The sequence below is a fragment of the Humulus lupulus genome, chromosome X (assembly GCF_963169125.1).
Source record: "Humulus lupulus chromosome X, drHumLupu1.1, whole genome shotgun sequence".
In the NCBI taxonomy this organism is placed as follows: Eukaryota; Viridiplantae; Streptophyta; class Magnoliopsida; order Rosales; family Cannabaceae; genus Humulus; species Humulus lupulus.
In genome coordinates this window covers 193035269-193048720 of record NC_084802.1, presented here as the reverse complement: position 1 = coordinate 193048720, position 13452 = coordinate 193035269, and the positions used below count along the sequence as shown (strand labels likewise).

Here is a 13452-nt window from a genome sequence, read left to right as displayed (position 1 = left end):
AAGCACTCGAAATTCCTGAATGGAGAATAGCTGTCAAAGAAGAGATGAGAGCTCTTAAAAAAACTGAGACTTGGGAATTAGTGGAATTACCACCTGACAAAAGAGCGGTAGGATGCAAATGGGTTTTCACAGTCAAGTATAATGCAGATGGAACTATCGAAAGATACAAAGCATGGTTAGTTGCAAAGGGGTTTACACAAACCTATGGAATTGACTACACCGAAACCTTCGCTCTTGTTGCAAAGCTCAACACTATCAAAGTCTTACTGTCATTAGCAAACAACCTGGATTGGGAGTTACATCAACTAGATGTAAAAAATGTGTTCTTAAATGGTGAGCTAGAAGAGGAATTCTACATGGTTCAACCTCTTGGATTTGAAGAAAAAACTCTCAAGATTGTCTGTAAACTCAACAAATCTCTCTATGGCCTGAAACAATCTCTAAGGGCTAGGTTCAATCATTTTTCAAAGGTAGTCAAGGGTCTTGGCTACATACAGGGTTAGACAGACCACATTCTGCTTATTAAACACTCGGGAAAAGAAGAGATAATTATCATAATTGTATATGTTGATGATATAATAGTCACTGGCAGCAATACCAAGGAGATTAATTTGATCAAAGAATTTGAAGTCAAAGACCTTGGGACACTAAGATACTCTCTTGGTATGGAGACTGCTAGGAGCAAAAAAGGCATTTCCGTATCACAAAGAAAATATACGCTTGATCTTCTAAAGGAAAATGGAATGCTAGATTGTAAGGCTAGCAAAACTCCAACTGAACTAGGAAACAAAGATCGTCTCCTTAAAGGAGAACCAGTCGACAAAGGAAGATATCAACAATTAGTTGGAAAGCTCATTTATCTCTCACATACTAGACCAGACATTGCTTTTGCCGTGAGTCTACTAAGTCAATATATGCATGACCCACGACAAGGTCACCTCAATGTTGTGTATCGAGTTTTGAGGTATTTAAAGCAAACTCCTGGCAAAGGGTTATTTTTCGAGAAAAGTCGAAGTATTCATTGATGCAGACTGGGCCAGATCGATTGATGATAGGAAATCTACATTAGGATACTGTACTTTACTATGGGGCAACTTTGTAACATGGCGAAGTAAGAAACGGACAGTTGTTGCTAGAAGCAGTGCAGAAGCTGAATACAGAGTCATGGCTCATGGAGTGTGCGAGGCAATATGGTTAAAAAGACTACTGGAAGAATTAAAGATTAAGTATGAAGCTCCAGTTCACCTCTACTGTGATAACCAGTACACTATCAGTATTACTCACAACCCAGTTCATCATGATGGAACAAAGTACGTGGAAGTTTTATTAAAGAAAAAATTGACGGAGGAGTTATCAAAATTGAGTATGTACACACTGGTCAACAACTTGCAGATATTCTAAGGGACTATCTAAAAAAGTATTTGATTGTCTTATAAGCAAGTTTGGACTCATCAATATCTATAGTCAAGCTTGAGGGGGAGTATTGACAGCTAAGAAAATCAGGAGCATACCGTGTGAATCAATAGCTGGAAGATTTGTTGTATATTTTTTTCTTAATTAGAAAATTATCAGTAATTATGTATATTCTGCTTTTATGTTTTTTTATTCTTATACAGCCTGTTTATACAGACTTTCATAGTGAATAAAATTTAAGCCTTATATCACTATCAAGTGTTTTCTTCGTCTCTTTATTTTCTATTTCTTCATAATCCAATCGAGTTTTCACGTTTAAAATAATAGTTCCTTGTTTGTTTGTACTCAACTGATGTTTCCTATTGAAACTGCAGTAGAAAGGCAATGTTCAGCGAAGAAATTGAAGATGCTGGTAGGCTAGAATGAATGTTGTGGTGACATCCATTGATGAGTGAAGAATTAAAGAACAAATTGGAGTACAGAGTAGAGACCTCAAAGTGGGAAGAAACTTTTTCTAAAAGCCTTTCTGCCCTAGAACTATATTATTTTCATCATCTACCTAATTGTAAGTGGCAATGGTCTCCTATAATTCGCCCTTTTTGAAATAGTAAATTGAGCATGTTTTTAATTTTTCGAAAATGATGCATTATCTTTTTCTTCAAAATTTCCAAGGTAGTTGAGTGAACTCTCAAAAGTTATAGCCAACGAAGTTGCTGCAACAAAAGGAATGAAAAAAAAACAGTACACCAAGCAAAACAAATAAATTGAAAAAGAGCAAGAATGTGATGTCTCCATTACAATTAGCATTTTCTTAGAACTTAGTAACCATCACAAAAACATGACATTTTGTAAAGAAATTTTTTTTTTACTATATTGCCCCTTCCATTCTCTCTCCCACGATGGAACCACCCCCTCCTCCATGGCGGCAGAGCACCACATTCCCACACTGCCACCACCATTAACACCATCCTTGTCATTGACGTCGCCACCTTCCATCACTATTGAAGCACCCATCAAAGCTCTTTCTTCATTTTTTTTTTATGTTTTAATGATTCAAAATCAAATAAAAAACTTAAACCCCAAAAAGATTCACTTACAACACTAATTTAAGGGTTTCGAACACATTTATGTATGATTTATTAATTTTGCTCGATTTTTTTTATTTATTTAAATTTAAAGTCCTGAAAATTTGTAGAATTTTGAACAAAATGGCGTTTTTGCGATGCCCCCAACGATCCTTAATAATGCATTTGCGATACTTTTACGATGGTACCATAAAAACTTGACTTTTAGGCCAAAAACAAACGATACTTAACAATACATTTGCAATGCCTAACGATGTGTTTTATAATAGTACTATAAAAACTTAATTTTTGAAGCAAAAATGATATTTAACGATCATTTTTCGATGAAATTTAATAAAAAAAATTATGGGGGTTTATTTTAGATCTACTCCTCTACAATATGTAGAACCTTATGCTTGTGATTCAAATTTAAGATTCTTCACCTTCTAAATATATAAATCTCAAAAAAGAAACACCAAAATTAAAAGAAAACAAAAGTTATATCTCAGACCATCGATGAGCATCATTCTTGCATCAAAAATCCAGTTTTAACATTGTTAGGCATTGCAAATGCGTTAAGCATCGTTTTAAATCAAGTTTTCATTATATTAAATGATCAGGCAAAGGGTCAAGAGCACTAAAATTCAAGGCAAGCAGCAAATTGCAATAACAAAGCCAAAATCCCAATCCGCCATATAAATATAGGCTAATGTTATTACCAAAACTTACTACTATAAAAGATGAAAAATGAAAGATCACATAATAATGTAAATGAATTAAAACATCGACCTAAAAATGGTAACCCCGCTCAGGTTTGCTAGTGAACAAAATAAACAGTACTCTACCACCGAAATAGTACACAAAATCGCTTAAGCAGATAAAAATAGCTGCTGCTTTGCTGTGGCTGCTCTATAAACGAAAACAAAAAATCCTAAAAGAAAAACCATATACAACAGTTCCAAACCAAAATGTATATACAACAGCCTCTTAACTTAGCTAATCTTCCACTGACTGAATCTCACCCATCATGATCCGGTTACTGACAACATTAAATCCCAAAACAGCAGGGCTAACCTTCTTCCCTTTTTTCCCCTTCTTCTTGCCTCCTTTCAAGGACCCGTCGCCTACATTGGCATCTCGATCTACATCTCCAACAATGGCAAAGTCGGAATTCATGTCTCCAGCACTGAACCCAGTGACATTTTGATCATTTCGACTTTGAAAGGCAATTTCAAGGACATCCGCAGGTAACAACTCCTTGTAGTTGAGAAATTTGTCAATGAACTCATGATCAGGATCAAATGATCCAAGGTTCTCTATCAAAAGTACCTCGGCCTCTGATCTTGATTGTTTCAAGCAAAATTCAAGGAAACTTGTATCTATCAAGAGGGAAGGGAGGAAAAAAAACACACCATTAAAGTCTGACATAGCACATCATACATTTGATCAAATGGCTTCAAAAATTGTGCAAGAAACCACAATATGAAGAGCAGAATACCAGACCAAAAGAAAGCCCAGCCATTAATTAGCATGTAATTTGAGAGTGAGCTAAAAATTGCAAAGAAACAATGATAGCAATTAAATTATTGTATGCACGATTGAACATACCTCTTGTCCCAATAAGCCGAAAACACTCACTCTCACACCAATCTCTGAAGCCTGAGGCCTCTGCATAAAAGAAAAAACAGGGAAACAAAAATGTAAAGGTCCATATGTGATGAGATTTGAGAAACAATTTATTACAAAGCTTACCTGATCTCTTGCTCATGGCATCTCTTTTCCCTTTTTGTGATGAATGCAGAGAGCCAGGTGAAGATGAAAGAGAAGCACGCTCGGTGGCTTTGCCACCCATTGACTTTTGCCGGCTTAAAGACCCAGCTGAAGTTCCTTTGGAAGGATAGTTTTTCATTCCCCAACTACCCTGGCTTGAAAGATTAGGAAAATCTGCCCTGCTTACAGAAAATAATATGCAAGCAAAAAGTTAAATTTAATATTGATATAGATTTGCTCTCACTTAATTACCAAAAACAATGAAGATTCAGCATGATTCAGACTCAGAGTTCAAAACTCAAAAGTAAATTCATATCAATAGCAACGCATCTTCAAGAACGGCATCACTATCAAGCATTCATATTTAGCAAACCCTAAAATTATCATCTAAGGCACGTATAGCACAAATCCATAAGCAGCAAGTCTTTACTTGATATATTCTTATAATCTTTGCTCTCGTAAATTGTTAAATCCACTTTATGAACAGTAAACACCATGTAGGTATGACTACAATATTCTGAGACTCTCTCACTATCTATGTCCATCAATATATAATCAAACACCTATAAATAATTAATGAGTCTTATAAAATAACAAATATAAAATGAGATGCAATAGTTTATGGTAACAAATTTTCTTCATGTCGATGGAAAACAGATATCTATACAAGGAGAAAAAATGCAACAGATTTGTCATCAACCAACAAGAACTTTAGTCAATATAAGAACCATTCAAATTACACTTGGTAGAATTAGGAAACAGAAAATGCACAAACAACAAGTTAAAAACAATACATCTATTTAAAATGTGCATCCACCCACCATCCTACACTAAACAGGACCTATAAAGAACCACTTCAATTGCTTAATCACATGCATTAAATAATTCAGTCGGACCATCCCACTCATAGTCTAATAGGCAAGGGGGGAAATTTTCCAACAATTAGCAGGAGGCAAACCAAGCTAAATACACATGTGCAAACATAAAGAGAGAAATCTTACTGTTTAGTTTCTTGCTTTGATTGGTCAATTGGCCCCCAAAATAAGTCGTCATCTCCCTTGTGTCTTGACTGAGAAGCAAGAGAATTAATCTGGATAGGAGACGCAGCTTTAGATGGAGATGAACCAGAAAGAGACCACGAAGGACCACTACTGCGGGTGGGTTGCGTTGGCTGTGGTTTCTGAGGAGTTGGTACTTGATTCACTTGCTGGACAGAAGATACCCTTTTCTCCTGCTCCTTCAGAATATCTCTAAGAGATGTTGCTTTTGGAACCTTACCAGACTCTGTAGACCATGCTGGAGAAGGAGGAGGAATTGCTGGCTCTCCCTTCCAAAAAACAAAATCCCCCAAGGAAGGCCCTGATGGGATTGCAGGTAATACTTCCTTTTCCTGCTGGGCAGGTCGAGTGCTTTTGACTTTCTCAGCAGGACTTGAACTAATAGGCGCATCAGCAGAGGTACTAGAAGCTGAGACCCTACTTCCAGCACCCTTAGCTTTAGCAGATTTTTTGCGACTCTTTTTAGTGTCTTTGGCCTCGATAAAGTTATCATCATCCACAGATTCTGAAATGGGAGTTGCAACCTGTGGGGAGGGCATGCTTGATATACTAGCAGAAACATCAAAATCCATTTCAGTAGACTTTGCCAAAACTTCTTCAGCCAATAGATCATGCAACTGGCTCTTCTTGCTCTTTGGGTTCAAAGCGCTTTCAGGCTTCCCAACATTCAACATAATGCCTACATCTCTCTGAGCCTCTCTAAATATTTTTGGATCTGAGTTGGCCACAACTCCAGCCCAAGGAGTAGATAAACTCAAGGAGTTAACAGACGTAGTAATTTCAGACACCACTATATCTGCCTGCACTCTGTTCTGTTCTTCCTGTTGAATTTCTAACAATGATTTTGCTTTAAAACCAGGGGCAGGTTTCCATGCCCGCTGCCCAGCTGCAACAGACCCAACGTGAGGAGTTTCAATACTTGCAGTCGTTTTCTGAATTGGTTGGGATTCAACAACATCAACACTAGCATTCCTAGATTTATTGACCCCATTGTCTTTTAACCCATGTGGTGATGACCCATATATTGCATCCACAGCACCAACTTCAGCCTCCAACTTATTGTCGCCAACAACAGTCTTTTCAGTTTCCAACTGCTTTGAATGCTGAGTGGAGGAAGTCTTGGCTCCCTTTGCCTGCTCAGATTGCGCTTTGAAAGATTTCTGCTTTTTAGACTTCTTCTCAGAAGCCTTTTTCGGTTCACGAACATCAACATTTTTTACTTCTGTCACCGTAGAGAGCTCACTGTTCTTTTCCATGGCAACCTTCTCTTCTTCAGCTGCACCAGTAAACTGTATATTCACATCATTTCCATCTGCCAGTTTAAGTATTTCACTTGCAGAAACTTCTGGTTGAGGCATAACTCCAGGATGCTCCAAGGCAGAAGATTCTGCATTTAACTCAGAGCTAGCAACCATGATGCTTCTTTCTGATCTAAATGGGCTTTCAGAAGGCAACCCTGGTGATTTAGTCATTAAGCTATCAGAACCAGAAATGGATTTTTGCACAAGGGATTCCTCGGTAGCCTTGTTCCTCACCTCATGCAATGATGAGCTTCCAGGTAAATTTGGCAATGAATCCTTCTGACCACCATCACCAACCTGTTCTGCAACATTAGCACCCCAACTCTTTTGATGGGTAACATTGTCAAACATTTGATGAGGCAAATGTAAAGAAGAGGCTTCAGAACTTGCATTATAACGGTTATCCTGATTAACTTGCGGAGAGAAATTCAATAAGTTGGAAGGCACTTCATGCTGCATGTTGGGAACTGCCATATTTGAACCAACTGGAAACAGGTCTTGAGGTGGTTGAATACGAGGATCAATAGATGCATTCGCTTTCGGTATTGCTGGAACCTGCAATTGTCCAAATGATAGTTCACCAAAATGCTGGCGGTTTTGATGCTCTGACAAAACATGAGAAAGCAGCTGGTGCTGCTGCTGTTGCTGTTGCCTTAATAACATTTGCTGCTCTTCCTGTTTTTGCTGCTGCTTAAGCAACAAGATTTTATCAAACAATGATATTGGCTGTGCTGGAACAGGTGTCTGAGAATGTAACTGCAGAAGGTACTGCTGTTGTAACATGTTTAACAACTGTGGATCCTGTCCTAAACTGGAAGGCAGTAACTTGTCCGGTGTTGGAATGCCTTGTGCATTATCAACAACCTGGGGAAACAGATTGGGAAAAGATGGTTGATTCTGCAGCTGCAACCTTTGTTGTTGGATCCCAAGAGGAGACTGAGGTGGAGCAAAACTCGGATCATGACGCAATTCCATCTTAGTCGGTAGCAGATCTGACCCGCTTTGGGCATTAAAATTTGACCAACCAGCAACATTATTATTTACACCAGATGATGACCGATCAGATAAACCTTGGAGGACAGACATCATGTCAGCATTCTGCAAATGAGGCTGGGCAGAATTATCTGTCCCTGGTGGTAGGAGTTTGGAATCTGTGGCAATCTCTGACTTCGAAACCAAGGATGCTGAATCTCTTCCTGGCCAATAAGGATAAGGAGTAGGCAATGACCTCTGACGTTCAAGAGCCATTCTCTTGGCAAGAATGTTGTCCACTCCAGATTGCGGCATAGTATGGGCATTATTGCCAACATAACCTTGCAAACCTACAGCAGAACATAAATATCAATCACCAAAAGCTGTCACTAATAGTAAAATGCAGAATCAAAATCACAATCACATATTAAGCATTATCAACTTCTGTTGACAAATCCCACCTTCGGAAAATGCCATCTTCTGAAGAGGCGACGTACCAGACATCAGTGATTCCAAGTACCTATTCTCAGCTTCGGTAGTTGAACCATGCTTAAGTCTGGGTTCATTTCTTATTAAATCTATGTCACTTAAACCAGCATGAGTTTTAGTAACACTGCCAAAGTTTGGCCGACTTCCTGTATCGGGAATTTCATTTGGTTTAGGAGCAGCAAATCCAGGTGGGGGTCTGGCTTTAGCTCGAAGATGGGGCATCACATCACCAAGCGATGCAAATGGTACATCGTTGGATGCACCTGCCAGGCGGACCTGTAAATCTATACCAAAGTATCCAGCCTCAAACCACCCAATGATATCAGCCCCAGCAAAAGGACCTTGAATGATGCCCTGAGGATCTACATAACAAAGTTGTAACTCTTCTGGAGAAGGATGCATAGGTTTTCTTGCGTCCTGTTCTCTGTCCAGGACCCCAGATGGCTGTCTTCTAATGATAGGATCCTCATTGGTTTCCCATTTTGCCTCGTTTTTTGTTAAAGATGAATCAGCCAGATTACTTTCCCATTCATTATTAAGATTCTTTTGAAGATGTGACCAACCCATCTCAGGTGTCCTTAACTTGGCATCAGTTGGGGTCTCTTTCCAATCATGCAAGACCATATGAGAGGGCTCACTAGGCGATTGGGCTCTCCATGTACCACCAGGATGAACAGAAACATTTTCCTGCATACTTGACAAGTTTGATTCCCTACTAATAGCCGCCTCATCAGACTTTTTAAAAGATCCGCCATCTTCTCTCTCAACTGCATATATATAAACTATAGTGAGAAACTATGTTTCAAAAGTTCAAAATGAAATACACACACATATATATAAATATCCATCTTCTTTCACAACTACATCTACACCTACATACATATAAATTATAGTGGGAAAACATATTTCCAAAAGTTCAAAACAATGTATATATATAAAAACCAAGATTTTATTTTGGAAGAGAAGATATTAATTATTCTTCAAGCCCAAAATTATTGGAGCCGTAAATCTCCTCTTGGCCATTGCCAGCATTCCAAGACAGAAAATAAAAAGTAAATTAGGCAACTAAAACAATCACATTAGATAACCTGTAAATCAACAAGCGACATCCAAACTATGAGGAAACATGCAAGAACATCCTCGTCAGTTATACCTAGAGTGGTTTTTTATATCTTTCCTGCCATTATGGTGCCTAAATGGGTTTTATATTCTGGTTGGACTCAGGACTCAGGACTCATTATGGACAGTCTGCCTTACTAAAAGGGGCCTCTTAGTAATTCAAAAAACTACCTTTTGAAATGGCAGAGTTTTCATCCTTAAAGTCTTCAAAACCTTGAGGTAAATCTTCTCTACTACCTGCAATGCAAACACAAGACAGTTCCATCAAAGGTTAAAAGCATGAGAATCAACTAGAAATGTATACATTCCAATCCTCTAAATGAATAAATGAAGTACCAAGCTTAGTTCGTCTTGATTGCATAAAATCCATCTGGCCCCGTCCTTCTTTAGATATCTGTGGTGCACCACTACTTACAATATCCCCCTTATCAATTCCCTTAATAACCGCCTAAACATCAAGAAAAGCATTTGCGTAAGCTTGCTGAAAAGTAGAAAGCATTAACAACAAAGTATATATTGAATGTAACTTACAATTTCCTCAGGACTAGGTGAAAACAGAGCTAGAGGCTCTACTGGCTCATCCACTGTAAGGGAGGGAACTTCTACACCATCCACTAGTCTCCGGAATGATCTCAAATCACCCAATCTGTACACGTCAAGTAGCTTTGTTCTACTATACCTCAAATGTTGAGGTTCACCATGACTGCTTTCAACTTTGTCTGAAAAGGCTCCCTGGGACAAAGATTGCAAAGAAACATTGGCAGTGGCTCCTCCAGAACTAATTCTCCCACGGCCAAGAGAAAATGAATGAGGTGCATTTTCCCCACGACCTCGATTATATAAATATGGAGGAACTTGTTTGTTTGAGGATTGTGTTTGGTTATGCGGTTCTCCCCTTCCTCGACCTTGTAATGAGCTGGATCTCCATGGACGAATATGGTCCCCTTCCTTTTCATCTTTTCCTTGATTAGCAACAATTGATGACCTCTTATCAAGATATGAGTTAGCATCTTTACCAGAATCCATCCATTTCTCACGCAAACCTTCTGCCTCTTTTTCATCAGGTCCCCAACGAGAGTTCCATTTGCTTTCACGTCGTTGTTCATAATTGGAGTCCTTGTTACTTGAATCAGTCCATCGCTCAGATGGAGCACGACGCCCTTCACCAAAGTGTCTTGCGGAGGAATTGTCTGTCCAACGGTCCACCCTACGAGTGTCGCCAAGTTCTTTGTCTCCGTCCCTCCACCTATCCTTTCGCATAGAGGAATTGGTGTCCCTTTCTTCATCTCGCCAGCGGTCACGACGACCAGTTTCCATATCCAGCAAGGATGGTCGAAAAACATCTTTTCTCTTCTGGGTATCATGCATCTCCTCACCATTGCCTGCTGCTTTCAAGAAATCTGTGCGATTTCCATATGCAGGATTTGAGCTGGGATGATTATCCTGCAGACATTAAAAGAGTAAAAAAAATTACTAGATATTAACTATTTTGGGGAAATTTCATAAGCATTCCAGCTACTCATATAAAAGTACAAAGTAGCTGAAATTATAAAATATTGTAAATTAGTCTTCCGATAATTATACAAAGTAAGTTCCCGTCAGTAAACAGGCATACGTGAAGGACTAATGCTATATACATAAATGGTCAACTAAGAGATAATTGTAACACACCCCAGTTCCTATTCCTGGCTTGCTCTCTCCCGGCTTAGACAGAAGCCATTGTGGTGAAAGAGGAATGGGATTGTCAAATCCCTGGCCATCTGCATATGAGATTTAAGCACCGTATAAGAATATTTTTTTTAAAAATGAAACCATTACACAATTGTCACCACAAACCATCACAAAGTATATGAGCCAACTGGTGAAGAGACATAGAACGAATTAGAAATGACTCATTATTAATAGATAAATGGTATCACAAGAATAACAAAATAAATATTATATTTAATGAGACAAGTTGAACCACCACAAAAATGAATTGCAATATATATATATATGTGTGTGTGTGTGTGTGTGTACATAACGCCCAAATTAATCAGAACCAGTATTTAAATTTCAAATGAATTGAGAGCCAAAGAAATGTTAAAAACATGACCAGTAAGTCCAACTAGATTCACAACGAAAGTAAAATGAAATTTCAAGAAAAAATTAAAAATATTTTTTTTTGTATACAAAAAGACCAAGAATCGCGGACAATAAATGACCTTTCATAATCATTTTTAGAAAACCCTTCACTCTTTCCACAGAAGAACCGCATTTTTTTACAAACTCAAAAACTACTACTTTTTTCTCCCATCTTTGAATATATCAAACTCATAGTTAAGGCGTGATAAAGTAAGAGAGCAAACCAGCTAAAAAAGGGGGGAAAAACCATGTCTGAAAACAGAACAAAACCCTAAGTGCAAAATATATATCGAATCCTAAAACCAACCATGTAGAAAACCTCAACAAGAAAAATGCATCGGTAAAGAGCACAAGAAAAATGAGAATGGAGATTAGCATGCGCCTCGGCCTCTCAGCCGAACTAGGGTTTTGGAGGGAAATCAGAGGCGGACGCCATAGGTGACGAATCGAATATCAAAATACCTTTGGGGATCTGATTGGAAGTGGCAACGGAAAGGTTGAGGGGACGAGAATCAGAGTTGGAACGAGCGGCCATGGATGATCGGCTAGAGAGAGAGAGCAAGAGCGACTGAGGCAAATAAAACCCTTTTGCTTTCGATTGAGCTTCAATGAGGTGTGAGGGGAAAATAAAAAAACAGGAGCAATGGGGGGGGAATATAGAAAGGGCAAAATTGGAGATAAATGAGATAGACATGAGTAGGTTAAAGGATATAACCTAGAGGCGCACGTTAGAGAAATGTCTTTGATTTTGTTGTCTGACCTTTAACACATGAATAGATAATATTATAAACGCGCCACTAAGAACGTGTACATCACGACAGTAGAATAAGAACGACACCTGTCCCATCAATTGTTCGTGCTGTACACGTGAATATCTAATTACTGTGGATGTCTGGATAACATAAGTTTTCCCTTGTAGTTCCAGATTGGAACTTTATGTATGATTTTTTTTTAGTTTTTTTTTTACACAAATATTGTTTTTGCGTGAAGATTTTTTTTTATTCGGAAGAATTTTATTAAAAATGTAATAATAATGTGGAAATGAATGCGCATCGTATGAGTAGGGGGCTCAGGTTAGGACAGCGAAACGACGTCAAGGCGTGGCGTTTTAGCATGTGAACAAATCCAAACTGTACTAATCGACGGCTGAGAAGTGTGATTAACAGTTACGAGTTTAGACGGTTAAGGGGAGAGGAGTACATGCAGTTCGTGTGACACATATTTACAAGCCCAAAATCTCTTCAACCTAATCCTTTTAGTACTTCTCAACTTAAAAAAACTTGTTGTACTTGGTTATTCTAGTTCAATATTGTGCCATCTAAATTCTTTATCTTTAATAGTTTACATCTTATCCTCAAAAAATAAAAAAGTTATATTTTTTATTCTGTATTTTTTTTTATTATCTGTTTTGATTCTGTGTTTTAAAAAATTTATTTTTAGACGAAATATTTTATAAAATAGTTCAAATAGACTCTTAAACTCAATTTTAATAAAGAAAAAATTGAATATAACAATACAGTTTTTAAGTAGAATGTTTTTATTTTTATTCTTAATTGTTAGTTTGATTAATTATTTGTGATTTTAGTTGAGAAAACTTTGACCAAAATCGAGTTTAAGGTTCTATTTTAACTATTTTACAAAACATAAGGTCCAAAAAGTAATTTGTCAAAACACAGGGTCCAGACAAGTAATAAGATAAAATACAAAGTCCAAAAAAATATAAACCCAAAAATAAATAAATAAAATAATAGTTTACATCATTTTTTTCTATTATAAATTATCCAATAAACTCTAATTTCATAGTAAAAATTAATTTTTATTTCTTTTTACACTTAGGTCTTTGTCTTTTAAATTTTTAAAATTAATTTTTTTCTCCAAACAAAAATGAGTTTAAATTTATTGAAAAACTATTTTTTGTGATTATTTTTAATTCATAAAGATAAATGGGGATTTTATTATAATATCCAAGGGCATAATTACTAAATTTGATATGCCTTTTTAACTAGGTAATTTATATTAAGCATGTAATTAAAGGTAATTGAAGGTATAACTGCACTCTGTAATTACTAAATATTATTATATTTAAATAGTAATTATTACATATTATTGTCAAGGGAGTTGAAGCCATGCCAAACTCTAAAT

The 13452-nt window shown here is 37.3% G+C and overlaps 1 protein-coding gene across 1 annotated transcript; it reads right to left on the bottom strand.

The window, feature by feature from the left end:
- Nucleotides 1-3158: 3158 nt before the first annotated feature.
- LOC133803626 (protein ESSENTIAL FOR POTEXVIRUS ACCUMULATION 1-like) lies at nt 3159-11964 on the bottom strand. Its single transcript, XM_062241726.1, has 10 exons — nt 11773-11964; nt 10858-10946; nt 9718-10629; nt 9523-9634; nt 9358-9423; nt 8040-8834; nt 5249-7928; nt 4230-4426; nt 4086-4145; nt 3159-3856 (listed from the first exon to the last, which is right to left on the bottom strand). The coding sequence occupies exons 1-10, from the start codon at nt 11843-11845 to the stop codon at nt 3474-3476; spliced, it is 5367 nt and encodes a 1788-aa protein (XP_062097710.1). The 5' UTR covers nt 11846-11964; the 3' UTR covers nt 3159-3473.
- Between the last annotated feature and the right edge of the window lie 1488 nt (nt 11965-13452).

Bases quoted from the DNA above. Each gene is read 5' to 3' on its own strand.
- LOC133803626 (XM_062241726.1), bottom strand. From the start codon at position 11,845: ATGGCCGCTCGTTCCAACTCTGATTCTCGTCCCCTCAACCTTTCCGTT. The intron at 4,427-5,248 runs GTAAGATTTCTC...TTCTGTAAGCAG, and splicing joins TCAAAGCAAGAAACTAAACA to GGCAGATTTTCCTAATCTTT. The intron at 4,146-4,229 runs GTAAGCTTTGTA...TCTTTTATGCAG, and splicing joins TGCCATGAGCAAGAGATCAG to AGGCCTCAGGCTTCAGAGAT.